Source organism: Ovis canadensis, chromosome 12 (genome assembly GCF_042477335.2).
Source record: "Ovis canadensis isolate MfBH-ARS-UI-01 breed Bighorn chromosome 12, ARS-UI_OviCan_v2, whole genome shotgun sequence".
Lineage (NCBI taxonomy): Eukaryota > Metazoa > Chordata > Mammalia > Artiodactyla > Bovidae > Ovis > Ovis canadensis.
In genome coordinates this window covers 52,536,484-52,551,631 of record NC_091256.1, presented here as the reverse complement: position 1 = coordinate 52,551,631, position 15,148 = coordinate 52,536,484, and the positions used below count along the sequence as shown (strand labels likewise).

General features: G+C 55.7%; 2 protein-coding genes across 4 annotated transcripts; one reads left to right on the top strand and one right to left on the bottom strand.

The window, feature by feature from the left end:
- Nucleotides 1–1,132: 1,132 nt before the first annotated feature.
- Nucleotides 1,133–7,428, bottom strand: FBXO2 (F-box protein 2). The gene is made up of 6 exons (XM_069545680.1): nucleotides 6,969–7,428; nucleotides 3,143–3,514; nucleotides 2,566–2,695; nucleotides 2,398–2,493; nucleotides 1,805–1,943; nucleotides 1,133–1,566 (listed from the first exon to the last, which is right to left on the bottom strand). The coding sequence occupies exons 1-6, from the start codon at nucleotides 6,988–6,990 to the stop codon at nucleotides 1,432–1,434; spliced, it is 894 nt and encodes a 297-aa protein (XP_069401781.1). The 5' UTR covers nucleotides 6,991–7,428; the 3' UTR covers nucleotides 1,133–1,431.
- Nucleotides 6,650–12,613, top strand: LOC138416489 (F-box only protein 44). Of its 3 annotated transcripts, XM_069545719.1 has the most exons (7): nucleotides 7,540–7,629; nucleotides 7,983–8,359; nucleotides 8,539–8,810; nucleotides 9,911–10,037; nucleotides 10,181–10,276; nucleotides 10,382–10,517; nucleotides 11,454–12,613. In XM_069545719.1, exons 3-7 carry the CDS (start codon nucleotides 8,546–8,548, stop codon nucleotides 11,595–11,597), a joined length of 768 nt encoding a protein of 255 aa, XP_069401820.1. In that variant the 5' UTR covers nucleotides 7,540–7,629; nucleotides 7,983–8,359; nucleotides 8,539–8,545; the 3' UTR covers nucleotides 11,598–12,613. The 3 variants fall into 3 exon arrangements, with proteins under 3 accessions (XP_069401821.1, XP_069401819.1, XP_069401820.1); XM_069545720.1 differs by lacking the exons at nucleotides 7,540–7,629; nucleotides 7,983–8,359 and adding an exon at nucleotides 6,650–7,241; XM_069545718.1 differs by lacking the exon at nucleotides 7,983–8,359 and having other exon boundaries at nucleotides 7,347–7,629.
- The last annotated feature ends 2,535 nt before the right edge of the window (nucleotides 12,614–15,148 follow it).

The window sequence follows — 15,148 nt, the reverse complement described above, 5'->3', positions numbered from 1 at the left end:
CCATTGGACTGTGAAATCCTCTAGAAAGGGCCAAGGGTGCTCATGGGACAGAGGGCTGTGGCTGCACCTTCAGACTAGGAGTTTTAAGGGATGTGTCTTCCCTATCTGACTGAGGATGCTCCCAGAGCAGGGAGCATATCTCCACCATTAGATTGGATATAGCCCTTCCCCAGATGCTCCATCCTCGATGTGGCCAGGCAGTTGACTTTTCCAGGGACAAAGAGTGTCTTTCTCAACCTTGTAACCTTAGGACCCTGCACTAGGCTTGGCCCCAGGTTGAGATTTCAGGAGTCATGGGTGAATAAATGAACCAAAGAGCAAAGGCAGGCAGGCTGCTGCTTAAACTCTGCAAGCCCACTGACCAGCAGGTGGCATCAAGGAAAGCTGGAGGGGCAGGGAGATTTTACTGGTCATCTTTTTGGAGAGAACAGATTTCTCAAGACCCTCAACCACCATCAAGACCAGCAGCTGAGAGTCCTGGGGAGAAGCGTGGGTTTGAGAGCTGTTGGGGAGGCCAGAAAAGGAGTTCCTGGCCCAGAGCCTGGTACACATCCTTCCCTCCACCTCTCCCTTTGAATCAGTGCCAGGGGCTAGCCTCTGGGCAGGGCTTGGAAAATGGCCCATGAGACCAGATGCTAATGACTCCTGTCCAGTCCAATACTAGGCCAAGGAAGACAGCATGAAGTGGGTATGAACTGAAGAGGGACACCAAGCCTCCCACCTGGTCACCACCCCACCTGAATCTCCCACCTTGAGCCACTAGCACTAATCATGGGTCCAAGAGAACTGGTACCGTAGACTAGGTGCTGCCTCACTCACCATCCTGCCTTCAGAAAGGAACAGGGCAGGGGATCAAGAGAGGCCAGGAAGGGAGCCCCCACACACGCCCTGTTCTGGCTTCTGGGCAGTTTGGGTGTCAGTCAGGCGCCAGGCTCAGCTCCCCATCCTCGGCCTCACAATCCCAGCTTTGTCCCGTGGGTCCAGGCCCGGCTGGCTCTGCACCCGCCCAAGGGCCCCTGGAAACCAGAGCAGCTGGAACCCCACCAAGTGTTTTTCCAGACTGGGACAGAGGCCCTCAAGAGATAGAGACTGAGTGAAGGGAGGGCGGTTCATTCATCCGTTTGTTCATTCATTCCTTCATCTGACAAATAATATTTATTGAACGCCCACAGTGGCAGGCACTGTGCTAGAGGACAAGTGCTAAGGGATTTAGTGGTCAGCCCAATGCAGACCCACACTCTCACCCATCTTATTTTCTGGATGCAAATATATACCAACAAAACCTCTCTCTTCTTGTGTGGAGGCTGGGCTTAGAGTATGGGACCGAGAGGAGTGCGTGGGGGTGGGGAGGGTGAGGATGCTACTAAGGCCTATCTAATCCCGGGCCTCTGCCCCTCCAAGGCAGCTAGGAGAGGCTGGAAGACAGGTCACTCAGGGCTCCACCCACACGCTGCTGTTGGTCACCCGGGCCCCGAACCAGCCCTTCCAGTAGACGCAGTCCTGTCCCCCGTGCTCGAAGCGGACGAAGCGGACGCCGGGGCCATAGTCGGTGAAGGTGTGGGAGATCTAGAGGTGGGGAGTTAGGGGAGGGTCAGACTCAGAGCCCTGGGGCCTCCCCCAGCCACCCCTACCCCGGCGCCCTGACTCTCCTCTAGTCCCCTGGACTTTTCAGCGCAGCATCCCTCCTTCGGATCTCTCCTACAGCCCAGGCTAGCCCCGCCCACAAGCCCCGTGGGCGGGGTTTCTACAAGCCCCGCCCCTCGCGTCCAGGCCCCGCCGGCCGCCCTCCGGCCTCCGAGCTCACCTCAATCCAGCCACCGTCGTCGCTGTCCGCCGGCACTGCCACCTGCCCGCTGTTGAACTCGGCCAGCACGTCCTCGTGCTCCGACAGCAGCTTCACCGTGAGCTCGTACAGGCAGCCGGCGTCTCTGCGGCCCGAGTACCTACCCAGAGGGAGAGAGCGAGCGCCCCGGGCAGGCTTCAGCCCTGCTGAGCCGATACTCTGGGCCCAGCTCTTAACGGAAATTAACCCTGTCGGCCGGTACTACCAATGACCCCATTTTACAGATAAGGAAACCGAGGCCAGAGAGAGAAAATGACTCGCTCAAGGTCCGAACCCAAGAACTAAATCCCAGATGGGCCAGACCGAACCTTGGGACCAAAACCAAACCTGCCGAGAAACTTCTTGTTTGGATCGCAGATGGATGTTGAAAAACAAAACCAAAAAAGCTTGTCAACATTTAAAACTCAAGAGGGGAGGCAGATTTCCACCTTCTCCTGAAAACCTGTGGCCCATGTTGTCGCAGCCTCTAGAGTTGGGAGGCAGGGGTCCCTGAAGCGGGGTAGCCGGTTCCAGTTGGCCCTCGCCCCCACTCCCCTAGCCCGCCGGCCGCTCACCAGTCCTTCACCACGATGGCCGGCTGAGTGGTGTCCAGTAGCTCCTCCCAGTAGCCCTCAGCCTGCAGATCAATGATCTGCGCTTTGCGACACCACCTGGGAGACTGGGGGTTAGGATGGAGTGGAGGCTCCTCCCCTCCCCTTCCCATCCGCCCCCCTTCTCCTTACTCGAAGGAGGAGGCAAAGTACTTCTTGACGCTCTCATCATGGGTGAATTCCACCCCACAGTCTCCGGGCAGCTCCTCCACCCTCCAGCCGTCCCCACCGTGCTCCACGTCGCACCAGCCCTCCAGGTCCTCTGTAGGAACACAACAGCCCCACGCTGGCCACCCCGTCCCTGCGAGGGTGTGGGGGGACTGGCTCTTGCCCCCATCGTAGAGGGAGGGCGAACGTGGTCCTTGAACGTTGGGCAGAGGGTGGTGGAGGTAAACGGTGAACACTTCCTGGTTTTCTCCCGGATTTCCTCACGCTCTCCGGAGGGTCTTCCGCGGGATCTGTCTTGCCCCAGATTCCCGGGGATGAAAGGACCCCCAGGGAGAGCGGACCCCCCCCCCCCACAAACCTAACCCAGGGAGCAAGACAGAAAGATAATACTACAGTCTGTGTTGGGGATACTCTTCGCTGGGCACAGCGCCAAGCACTTTATCTCATCTACCGCTCAAAGCAGGCTGGCCTTGTTACGGCCCATTGTATAGAAGGGGAAGCTGAGCTCCCAAGGCCAGGGTGACAGGGCGCGACCCCTCACCTTCCCCACACGGGTTGCGCAGCAGGTTGCGCCGCCTCTTGCTCAGGAAGTAGAACTGTTGCCAGTGGTCGCGCTCGTCCTCGGGGCCCTCCTGGGGCACCAGCCCCTCCTGCTGGCACTTGAGCAGCCACAGGGGGGCGCCGTCCACCAGCTCCTTCCAGCGCAGGCACACCAGGCGGCAGGCCTGCACCAGCTGGGCGGCCGGCAGCTCGGCCAGCACACGCAGCAGCAGCGGCTCGGGCAGCTCGTCCAGGTATGCCGCCTCCTCCTCCCCCTCGTCCTCGGGCCGCTCCTCCCCGCCGCTCGTCTCCTCCGCGCACGCCTCCTCCTGCTGCTCCTCCGGGCTGGCCTCCTCCGGCTGGCCCACGCTCTCTGAGGGTGGGCGGGGCGGGGGTGCGGCTGAGATTCCCCACGACTGTCCCCCGCCGCGCCCCACAACCTCTATGTGAAGGTCATCGCCTCCACCCACGCTCCGACAGTCCGCAACTGGGGCCGGATTCCGTGACCCGGGTGTAGGGCCTTGTGGAGGAAGCCCAGGGGACCGGGGCCACCGACCAGGCCCAGGTCTGAAGAGTGGCCTCAGAGGACTGTTTCCCTTGCACAGCCAGTACACCACATACATACCTGAGCCGAGAGCAATAACTGATGATATTTCTGACACATGGAAGTCCCTTATCCCTCTGAACAGCCAGCCCTCTGAGATCTCTGCTCCAGTCACCTCCTCAAAGGAGCCCTTCTGGACCTCCCCTATTACAGTCTTCTCACCTCACCACTGGGAGTTCCGTCCTTTCTAGCTTTTATCCAAGAATGTGATGGTTTATAAACACCTTTCTTTGGACTAGACTGAGGGAATGAGGGGAAGAACAGGATCTGGGCAACTCACTGCTTCACCCCCAGTGCCTGGCATCTGACACACTCCCCTGCCCACTGTCAGCAGCTATTGTCAATTGCGCTGGGTGTTCCTGATCGTTTAGACCGTAAAGAATCTGCCTGCAATGCAGGAGACCTGGATTCGACTCCTGGGTTGGGAAGATCCCCTGGAGAAAGGAATGGCTACCTATTCCAGTATTCTTGCTTGGAGAATCCCATGGACTGAGAAGCCTTGAGGGCTACAGTCCATGGGGTTGCAGAGTTGGACGTGACTGAGCGACTAACACTACCAAGAGTTGGGCCCTATTTCATCCTAAACATTTTAATTGTATTTACTCTTTAAATCATCACAGCATCTCTTCAAGGTTGTCAGTATTACCATCCCATTCCGTTGATAAGGAAACTGAGGCACTGAAAGGTGAAACCACCCAGAATCACACAGCAAATGAGTGACTGGAACCTGGATTTGAACTCGGGCAATGGAGCTTCCGAGATGATTCTCGGAAAAGAACCCACCTGCCAATGCAGGAGATACAAGAGATGTGAGTTCGATCTGTGGGTCAGGCATGACAACCATGGCATGGCATGGCAACCCACTCCAGTGTTCTTGCCTGAAGAATCCCATGGATGGAGGAGCCTGGTCACATGGGGTCAAAAAGAATCAGACATGACTGAGGCAACTGAGCACACCATCAAGCTCCAGAGCTGCCTTTAACCACCACAGCCTTGAGAAAATAATTCGTGGAGTTGGGAGTTATAATTTTTATTTCACAGGTGAAAATGCTCAGGCTCAGAGGTGTGGAATGACTTGCCAAAGATCACAATGCTGGTATTCAGGCAGGGGACACAGGGACCTGAGGCCTGAAGGGAAGAAGAAACAGGGGCTTGCAGATGGGGGAGGGAGGCTCCTTAAAAGACAATGTGTGTGTCAAACAGGAAGGTGTAATACGTACTTGGGAAGGAGGGTTTCTTCACTCCTTTTCCTATCCCTGGCCCTCAGCTTCCCTGTCTATAAAATAGGAATAATCCCTGCACCAAGGCATTCCAATGGTACTGATGATCACCTCCGCTGAGGAGTGGGCAAGGGCATTCTAAATTATGAGAGGGACCCATGTCAGGAGCTGTGGGCTGAACTGTCTTTTGGATCCTGGCTGGCCTCAGCTGGGCCATCCGAGCCTTGAATAAGCAGATACTGTGTGCCCAGTTTCCCTGGAGACAGTGAGGAGGAGATGGAGCCACTCTGAGTGATGGGGGAGGCCATTGCTCTCAGACCTAAGAAGGGGTGGGGAGGGTTCCCTAAGGGCTGGGCCCTAGAAAGCCAAGGCAGTGGCGGAAACAGGCCAGACACCAGGGGAGGAACAGGTAGGGCCCAGACCCAAGGCTGGGGGTTGCCAGGACCTGGCCAGCCAGTCCTTCACCTCCTCACATGCAGCATTCCCCACCCCTAAACCCCAGTCAGACCCCTGAGAGCCAAATCAGGGTTTACCTCTTCAGACCCCGGAGCACACAGGGAGTCCTCAGGATATCTTATTCAGTGGATCTTATTAGCACAGTTCCCTTCATTATTAGCTTTTATTATTATTATTTTTTGCCACATCTTTATGATATGGTGCTTTACCCACCCCTCTGGCCAGGAGGCAACTGAGGCCCAGAGAGGCTTACTGGCCTCTCCCAAGTCACACCGTAGAATGGTGGAGATGGCGTAGAGGAAAATGCCTGCCCTGAAGCCATGTCACCTGCCTGCCCTGCTGCCCACAGCTCTCCAGGGAGCTGGGCCCAGTGTCCTCACCTCTCTACCCCTCCCCCTGCCCTGCCCTGCCCTGGCCCTGGTGGACACCTGATGCTCCCCAGAAAGGTGCACCTCGCCCAGTCCCCTCTCCTGGCCCCAGGCCTGGCACTCAAGGCCCCAGATCTGATTACAGGCCCCCCACCCTCTCTGGAGCAAATACAACTCCCCACATTGTTGCCTTCGGAAAGTTATCTGGGTCCTGGAAACTGCCTCCGAGGCTTATTCACTCACTTGGATTGGGCCCTTGAGTCCGGGGAATAGCTGGGCCCTGGGAAAAAGCAGGAACCCATTCTGGGTCCTATGAAAGGTGTGGCAAGGGGGCCATGGATTGGGAGTAAGAGCTGAAGGAGGTAGGATTTTCAGGGCTAGAGGGTGGGGCAGGGCATCTCGGCCACCCTAGTGAGCATCACTGTTACCCATTGTCTCCCCCAAGCAATGGCCTCTCAGATGGGCCTGATGACAAAGGGGTGAGGGAATCTGGGAGTGGGCAGGTCTTGTTCCCACCCTGACTCAGCAAGCAACCCCTCCAGGCCCAGCAGGAATTCCTAGAGATGAGGAGGGGGTCTTTGGTGCCAGACAAGATGACTGGGCAGTCTCAAAGGGCTCTAAGCATCAGCTAGAGCTGACGCCTGAACTCTCTCACCACTGGCCTGGTGCCCACTGGGCATCCAGCCAACCAAATGAGGATAGCCCCTCCAGACAAGGGATCCCAGGAGGAAGGCTTGGATAAGGTGGGGAGAGGGCAGTAACCCCAAGAAATTCGTGGGGATTCAGACAACTCACGGCCCAGAGTTGGCAAATGCAAGAAGCTGATGGAATAAAAAGGCTTGCGGCCTCTTCCATCGCAGATGGGTCCCAGATCCCGGTCATCAGACCCTCAGGAAGCCAAGAGGAGGAAGGAACGTGCTCCTATGCTATCTGCGGATTAAATGGGACCCAGGAGTCCTCCCTTTGCCTGTCATCTCTCAAGGCCTCCCGCACATCAAGATACCAGACAGAAGGCTGTGCTCCTTAGAGACTGTCTCAAGGGCTCTGCTTGGGTGAAAGTTTGCCGCTCTGGGTCTGGGGGGCCCCCTCGCTCTCTGATGCGCCCTCTCCATAGCATTCGCCCGCCTGCCCCGGTCACCCCTCCTAGACTGAGCGAGTGGATCCGGTGGCGGAGGCTACCTGGGTCACCGTCTCCGTCCATCGTTGCGGAGGGCGTTCGCGAGAGGAGGAGGACCCGGAGCGCTGCGGGGCTGTCCGAGTCCCGAGGCGGCGGCGGCGAGTCCAGGCGCTGCCCGCGTCTGGGTCGGGTCCCGGCCGACTGAGCCTTTTAAAGGCCCCCGCCTCCGCCCCCGCCCAGCGTTTGGCCCCGCGCCGGGACGCCCTGCAGTCCGGAGCGATCGACCAGAGGCCGGAGGCTCCCGGTTCCTTGGCAGACCCAGGAGGCCCGGAAAGGTCGGGTTTTGTTTTTGTTTTTTAATGTAGGAGGAGGGGGAGCCCAATTCCGGGCGTCTCCCTGCGCCCTCCTGGGGTGACTGCTTGGAGGAGGCGGTGAGGGGCGGAGGGTGCGGGGTGCGCGGGCCAGTTGGAGGAAGAGGGCAGAAGCTCCTCCCGGCACCGCCCGCCCCACCCCCGCCACCCCAGGTAATTTTCCTACATCAGTGAGGGGGGCGTCCCAAGCCTAGTGCTCCCCAAGAGGCGGGGACCGGAGCGGGCCGCGGGGGCGGGGCCGGGGCGGGGCTTGGTCGGCGGCGTAGGCGAGGCCCCACCCACCGCGACTGCAGGTCCAGGCAGGCTCAGCCCTGGCTGCCAAACGGGATCGCATAGCGGCGGCCGAGCGCAGGTAACCGGTGGGAGTTGGCGTGGGGAGCGCCGGGGCGAGGATGAGGGTTGCGGGGGTCGGGGGCCTCGGTGCTTCCGGGCCCCGCCGCAGTGTGCCGAGAGAGGCCCAGCGCGAACAAGGCCCAGGCGGCTGGGTTGCGCGGAGCGGCCTCGGGCGGCGGCGCGGGCAAGAGACCCAACTGGGGTCGCCATCGATGGGCAGGGGTCCAAGCCTAGACTTTGAAAGCCACAAGGAGGGATGGGAAGTCGAAGACGCGCGAGGGCACCTGGGCCTGGAGCCCAGCCACGGGGATGGGGATGGGGGTATAGGAAAGGCGGCTCAGCCTCGCCTACCGCTTCTCCGGTCTCACCCAGGCAGGTCATTTCCTCCGTGGTCTCGGAAACGTGGCTTGAGCCCTTTGGACGTCGGTCGAAGACAATGACAATTATGCTTTCCCCTCCTCTGTTTTGAGGATGGGAGAGAGAATGAGAAGAAGGTGCCAGACAGGCTGCGGGGCTTTGCGTTTGTATATCCAGGCGAAAGACTGGCCTATTGAAAAAGGCTGGCTCTAGACTCAGAAAGGGCTCAGGCTCCTTTCCGCTGCTTCTGTCCGTGTGGCCTCGGGCAGATCCCACCTCTTCTGCCTCCTTCGCCTCCCTTAGGGGCTATTGTGAGGTGCCAGTAAAAAAAAACCAGAGCTCACCTTTTACTGAGCTTCTCCTGAGAGAGGTCCTTGAACCCTTTCCAGGAGGTAAGTACTGTTCCTAGCCCCACTTTACAGAGCAGGAAACTGAGGCTCAGAGAAGCCCGGTGACTTTCCTGAGACAATCAGTGGCAGAGCTGGGAGGAGAACCTCCACCACAGGGTGCTGTGAGTACCTGGCCCTCGGGAGGGGGCCAGGTCTGCAGTGTAGCTTGCCAATGCCCACAGGAGAGCTATGGCGGTGGGGAACATCAACGAGCTGCCTGAGAACATCCTGCTCGAGTTGTTTACACACGTGCCTGCCCGCCAGCTGCTGCTGCGCTGCCGCCTGGTCTGCAGCCTCTGGCGTGACCTCATCGATCTCGTGACCCTCTGGAAGCGCAAGTGCCTGCGCGAGGGCTTCATCACCGAGGACTGGGACCAGCCTGTGGCCGACTGGAAGGTCTTCTACTTCCTCCGCAGCCTCCACAGGAACCTCCTGCATAACCCATGTGCCGAAGGTGGGATGCTGACTGGATCTGACATACCCCCAAACACACATACTGTTGTGATGTCAGCTAACATTCATTAAGCTCTAACAATGAGCCAGCCAGGCATTTTAGGGGGCTTAATGCCTTTCATCCTCTTGCAGTAATCCTAAGAGGTAAGTGCTGTTAGGCACCCATCTTTCAGATGGGAAAACTGAGGCCAACAGTGGCATTTCCTATTCCACTCTTAAGGTTATTTCCCCAGTGACCTTTCTGAGAAGGAATGTTGGCCAGTTGGGACTAATTGTGCCCAGGACACGAGACCCAGAAGTCAGAACCATATTTTCTTGGCCTGGTTCCCAGACTCCAGGATAAGCCTATTAGGAGTGTCCCAGAGGACAAAGGTGACTTTGCTCATGAAAGAGGGAGAGATCTAATCTTTCCAACACATTCCAGCAGCAGGTGAAACATGACTTCTGTGGTTATCCAGAGGCCCCCCTTTCTGTTGCTGTGTTGTAACTGATTAATTAGACACTGGGATGGGATAGGAACCTCATTCTCCATTATGTGGTCAAATTCTGGAGTGAAATAATAAAACCACCCAAAGCTGTCCAGAGCTTTCAGATGCCTCCTCACCTGACTCCCCAACAGCTATGTTCTGGACCAGCAGTTGACATACCATAGTCCATAGGCCAAATCTGGCCCAGGAGCTAAGAAGAATTTCTAAGGTTTTATGTGATAGTCAATATGTAGCCCACAAAACTTGACACTTTGTGGAAAAAGTTTTCCAGTCTCTGTTCCTGACCCGTTTACAGAGGATGAAACCAAGGCTCAGAGAGAGAAAGCAGCTTGCATAAGGTCACAGAGTCCAGTATTGGTAGAGCTGGGACTAGATCCAGATCTGCCTGGCATCAGAGCATTCCCTAACAGAAGTCATCTGGTCATTCCCACCATCGGGATTCTCAGCAGAAGTCAGTCATGGTGGTGCCTGGCACACCGGATGTGCAGGGTTCCCCAGCTGGGGGCTTGAGGGAAGCTGCTGAAATCCAGGGAGAGATGCTGGGAGCAAGGGGTGCTTAGGCGCTGACCACTAGGGGGGCCTCCCTTTGATGTGAACTCTGCTTTCCCACCAGAGGGATTTGAATTCTGGAGCCTGGACGTGAATGGAGGTGATGAGTGGAAGGTGGAAGATCTCTCCAAAGACCAGAGGAAGGAATTCCCCAATGACCAGGTCAAGAAATACTTCGTGACTTCTTATTAGTAAGATCCATGGGGTCTCCGGGAGGGGGGGAAGCCCAAGTCACTGCACCTTGAGGCCTCTCCTGCTCTGGGAAGGGCAGGCCTAGCCCTAGAGGGCCCTGGTGGCGAGCCCCAGCCCCTCCCACCCCTCCACCTACCCCCAGCACCTGCCTCAAGTCCCAGGTGGTGGATCTCAAGGCCGAAGGGTACTGGGAGGAGCTGATGGACACCACAAGGCCAGATATCGAGGTCAAAGACTGGTAAGTGCCTGGGGCAAGGGCATGGGGGGGCCTGCCACTCAGGTGCCCCACCCCTACCCTGCCCCTCATCTCCAAGGCCCTAATGGGCCCTCCCACTGCCTGCAGGTTCGCAGCCAGGCCAGACTGCGGGTCCAAGTACCAGCTGTGTGTTCAGCTCCTATCGTCAGCACACGCACCTCTGGGGACCTTCCAGCCAGACCCAGCAATGATCCAGCAGAAGAGCGATGCCAAGTGGAGGGAGGTGTGTGAGTCATGAAGGGAGGTGTGTGAGTTGTGAAGGGGATGGGGGCATACTGTCCAAGGCTGAGACCGCAGTCACACAGACCTGGGTTCAGATTCCAGTTCCACTGCTTCTGACCTAGGCTTTGGCTGCTCTGACCTCTAAAAGACTTCAATGAAATGATGCTTGGAAAGATATGTTCAAAAAGGTTGACTACTACTAATTACTACCAGTTATAACTATTGTCTAGGTCAGGGTTCAGTGATCTTTTTCTTAAAAGGCCAGATACAAATAGTTTAAGCTTTGCAGGCTGTACTGTCTCTGTCTCAACTACTCAGCTCATCAGCTCTGCCATTGTCATGAAAGCAGCTTTAGCAAAAGGGCATGGCTGTGTTCCAATAAAACTTTATTTATAAAACCAGGTAGTGGGCCCCTAGACCAGTTTCCTAACTCCTGATCTAGACCAGTGATCTCCAGAAGAACTTTCTGCAGTGACAGAAACGGTCTGTCTGCCCTGTCCAGTTTGATAGCCCAGAGCCACACGCAACAACTGAAAACTTAGTAAGAGCCAGTTTGTAGTGTAGCTGAGGAACTGAATTTTTAATTTTATCTAATGTTAATTAATTTTAACTTAAATAGCCACGTGTGCTCAGTGATGACTGGACATCTTTTGGCAGCTTGTAAAGTTTCCTTCAGTTCCTTTGAGCTGCACTTAGATAATCCCATGGAGTGGATCCGGCAAGATTTTGCTCCATTTTACAGATGAGGAAATTGAGGCATAGACAAGGGAGGTAGTCTGCCCAAAATCAGAGTAAGGACTCAAATTCTATTCTCCTGACTCCGGGTCAAGCACTAAGGCCTCAGCCCATCCTGGCCCCATCACCCCCTCAGGCAGTGCCACCCTCGGGGTCAACTCCCCTGACCACTCTCCTTTCCTCCTTTGCCCCACCCCACCAGGTCTCCCACACTTTCTCCAACTATCCGCCCGGCGTCCGCTATATCTGGTTTCAGCATGGCGGTGTGGACACTCACTACTGGGCTGGCTGGTATGGCCCGAGGGTCACCAACAGTAGCATCACCATTGGGCCCCCACTGCCATGACACCCCTGAGCCCCCAGCCACCTAATCCCAACTGGAAAACTGCTGTCAGAGAAGGGCTGGGCTTGGGAAAGGGAGGTAGAGGCCAGGCTCCCTCAGACCTCCTAGTTAATCTTTGCCCCCAGCTCCCCAATTGCCACTTTGTGGAGCCTCTTTGTTTGTGCAGCCTTCATATGTTATGGGTAGCTAGTTCTCTGCCAGGGATCTCAGTCTGAATGATGGGGCCCCTGAGGTTAGGGAGGCACAGGTCATTCCCCCAGGCTCCTCCCCCTATCACCTCTGAGGGAGGGTCTCCAAGCTCTGCTGATAACCCAGATCTGTGTGTCTACCTTCTCTCCCTGGGCCACTTTCTCACTGTCTTCTTTCAGGGCCCTCAGAGCAGGGACAGTCAGGACTTCCGGCAAGCCAGTGACTGCCCTATGTAGTACAGATGCTGGGAGGTAACCGTGTAGCTCAGACAGGTCTAGGAGTGGAAAGAGGGTTCTGCTGGCCCATCCTCTGACCCCTTCTCTACCACCTTCAAACTCTCTGACTCTGTGCCCCTACTCAGGGAGGTGGCTTTGGCCCAGAGGCTCAGGCCTGGTCTGAGATAGGCCCAGTGGGTGGGGTCCTGGCCAGGTCTAGACGGTCTTCACTGTCAGGGAAGCCCCAGAAGCCACATAGGTATTAAGTGGGGGCAGGGCTCTCCAAAAGACCCCCCTGGAACTCTGTGCAGGGTAAGCCAGGGCAGGTGGGAGTGGGGGTAGTGCCAGGACTGGTCCCTGAGAACTGGGATATGTGAACCCTGAATGAATAGGATAGGGGTTTTCAAGAACCACCTGTCTATCTCCATGCCTAGACCACACTCTCTGGAGCTTGGAGAGCATTCCAGGCCCCCACCCTACCCTCAGAACTACCATTCCCAGGACCTTCCCACCCTGTCTGCCCACGTTCCCACCTCTCCCTCCTGCTGGAAAGAGAGCTGTGCTCTGGTCCTACCCCTGCTGCATGTGGCCAAATAAAAGGTATTCCCAGCCCAACATGTGCCCTGTGTTTTCTGGGGGAAAATGGCAAACTTCATGGGAGGTCCTGCCTCTGGCCTGCAGAAGGTACAACTTGTATGGCTCTGTCCAAGGTACATAGAGGGGATGACATTTCAGGAGCCAGACTTCGAAGAATGAGGGTCCTGGGACAGACCACTGGAAGAGCTGCTGACCCCCACAGCCCAGCAGCTTCCTCTGGAGGCCTGGCCACCAGCTGGGGAGTGAGGCATGCAGGTTTCTTGGGCAGCTCTTGCCTAATAGGGACAGACCACTGGAAGAGCTGCTGACCCCCACAGCCCAGCAGCTTCCTCTGGAGGCCTGGCCACCAGCTGGGGAGTGAGGCATGCAGGTTTCTTGGGCAGCTCTTGCCTACACCTCTTGCTGGGTCAGCAGTGCCACCACAGGCACTACTTACTGTTTTTTTCACTGTCCAGAGCTTTACTGACACTGGATGAAGCCTAAGAATTTATAGTGGCTCAGCTGGTCAAGAATCCACCTACAATGCAAAAGACCTAGGTTCAAACCCTGGGTTGGGAAGATTCCCTTGGAGATGCAAAAGGCTACCCACTCCAGTATTCTGGCCTGGAGAATTCCATGGACTGTATAGTCCATGGGGTCGCAAAGAGTCAGACACGACTGAGTGACTTTCACTTTCAAGAATTTATGAAGGTGCCCGGCACACAGCAGGTGTTCAATAAGTACTGTTAAGTTGCATTATCTTCACTCAACAGTTAGCTAAATTAGGGCCTCAACCAGGGCAGGGACTGTTACTGACCAGGGTTTTTGCCCTCCTTAGCAACAGAAATTGATAAGATGCCAGATAGGAAGTTCAAGTAAGCCTTTATTGGGACCTCCACTAGAGTAGGAAGGAAAGAAATCCAAATAACAGGTTTCCTTGCTCCCTGGCTAGCTCCAGGAGTGCAGGGGTGGGAGCAGAGGTCGGGGTGGGGGGTCTCAGCTTGGTGAGCTGGTTCCTTACATAGGGTGACGGTAGGGTTGTTAGGGGTGTGTTCCAGGGCTTGCGCTGGAGGGGTGGCCTAGGTAGTTTGCCCACCCCTTTGGTGATGTGTGCAAGGGGGCATCTGCAGTATTTGCTTTGGCTCCCAGCTCTTCAGAAGTGACAACTGGGTTTTTGGTCTTTTGTATCTAGTCCATAATTTTCCCCAACTTAGCATGCAGGCACTTATTTTCAGTCTCTTATAGTTTCTTTGTATTTTGTTGCTCAAGGGGACTTCTGAGCAGGTGCAAGCCCTGCAGCAAAGAGTCCCTGGTCCCACCCAGCCTGTCTCAGAACCACCACCCAGTTAACTGTATGGCAAGTTAGCAAAGGACACTCTGTCTTGGAGGAGACACAGCCCTGAGTTAACAGCCTAGCCTGGGTCAGGCACCCCTGGACAGTGCGCGCCCTTTATGACCCTTTGTGATTATCTGAAGCGTTGTTCTTCACTTGCTCAGTCATGTCCGACTCTTGAGACCCTATGGACTGCAGCCCCTGGGCTCCTCTGTCCATGGGATTTCCCAGGCAAGAATACTGGAGTGGGTTGTCATGCCCTCCTTCAGGGGATCTTCCCAACCCAGGGATCTAACCCGGGTCTCCTGCTTGGCAGGGGGATTCTTCCCACCTGGGAAGCCGAAGCAACAATTAGAACTGGACATGGAACAACAGACTGGTTCCAAATAGGGAAAGGAGTACGTCAAGGCTGTATATTGTCACCCTGCTTATTTAACTTATATGCAGAGTACATCGTGAGAAATGCTGGACTGGAAGAAACACAAGCTGGAATCAAGATTGCCGGGAGAAATATCAATAACCTCAAATATGCAGATGATACCACCCTTATGGCAGAAAGTGAAGAGGAACTAAAAAGCCTCTTGATGAAAGTAAAAGAGGAGAGTGAAAAAGTTGGCCTAAATCTCAACATTCAGAAAATGAAGATCATGGCATCCGGTCCCATCACTCCATGGGAAATAGATGGAGAAACAGTGGAAACAGTGTCAGACTTTATTTTTTCGGGCTCCAAAATCACTGCAGATGGTGACTGCAGCCATGAAATTAAAAAACGCTTACTCCTTGGAAGAAAAGTTATGAGCAACCTAGATAGCATATTCAAAACAGACATTTCTTTGCCGACTAAGATCCGTCTAGTCAAGGCTATGGTTTTTCCAGTGGTCATGTATGGATGTGAGAGTTGGACTGTGAAGAAGGCTGAGTGCCTAAGAATTGATGCTTTTGAACTGTGGTGTTGGAGAAGACTCTTGAGAGTCCCTTGGACTGCAAGGAGATCCAACCAGTCCATTCTGAAGGAGATCAACCCTGGGATTTCTTTGGAAGGGATAATGCTAAAGCTGAAACTCCAGTACTTTGGCCACCTCATGCAAAGAGTTGACTCATTGGAAAGGACTTTGATGCTGGGAGGGATTGGGGGCAGGAGAGGAAGGAGACGACCGAGAATGAGATGGCTGGATGGCATCACTGACTCGATGGACGCGAGTCTGGGTGAACTCCAGGAGTTGGTGATGGACAGGTAGGCC

What these genes read in the sequence shown, in the direction of transcription:
- LOC138416489 (XM_069545720.1), top strand. Translation starts at nt 8,546, where the DNA reads ATGGCGGTGGGGAACATCAACGAGCTGCCTGAGAACATCCTGCTCGAG. An exon ending in GCATAACCCATGTGCCGAAG is followed by an intron (nt 8,811 to 9,910) that starts GTGGGATGCTGA and finishes CTTTCCCACCAG; the next exon opens with AGGGATTTGAATTCTGGAGC. An exon ending in GCGATGCCAAGTGGAGGGAG is followed by an intron (nt 10,518 to 11,453) that starts GTGTGTGAGTCA and finishes CCACCCCACCAG; the next exon opens with GTCTCCCACACTTTCTCCAA.
- FBXO2 (XM_069545680.1), bottom strand. Translation starts at nt 6,990, where the DNA reads ATGGACGGAGACGGTGACCCAG. An exon ending in GCGCAACCCGTGTGGGGAAG is followed by an intron (nt 2,696 to 3,142) that starts GTGAGGGGTCGC and finishes GTGTTCCTACAG; the next exon opens with AGGACCTGGAGGGCTGGTGC. An exon ending in GCCATCGTGGTGAAGGACTG is followed by an intron (nt 1,944 to 2,397) that starts GTGAGCGGCCGG and finishes CCCTCTGGGTAG; the next exon opens with GTACTCGGGCCGCAGAGACG.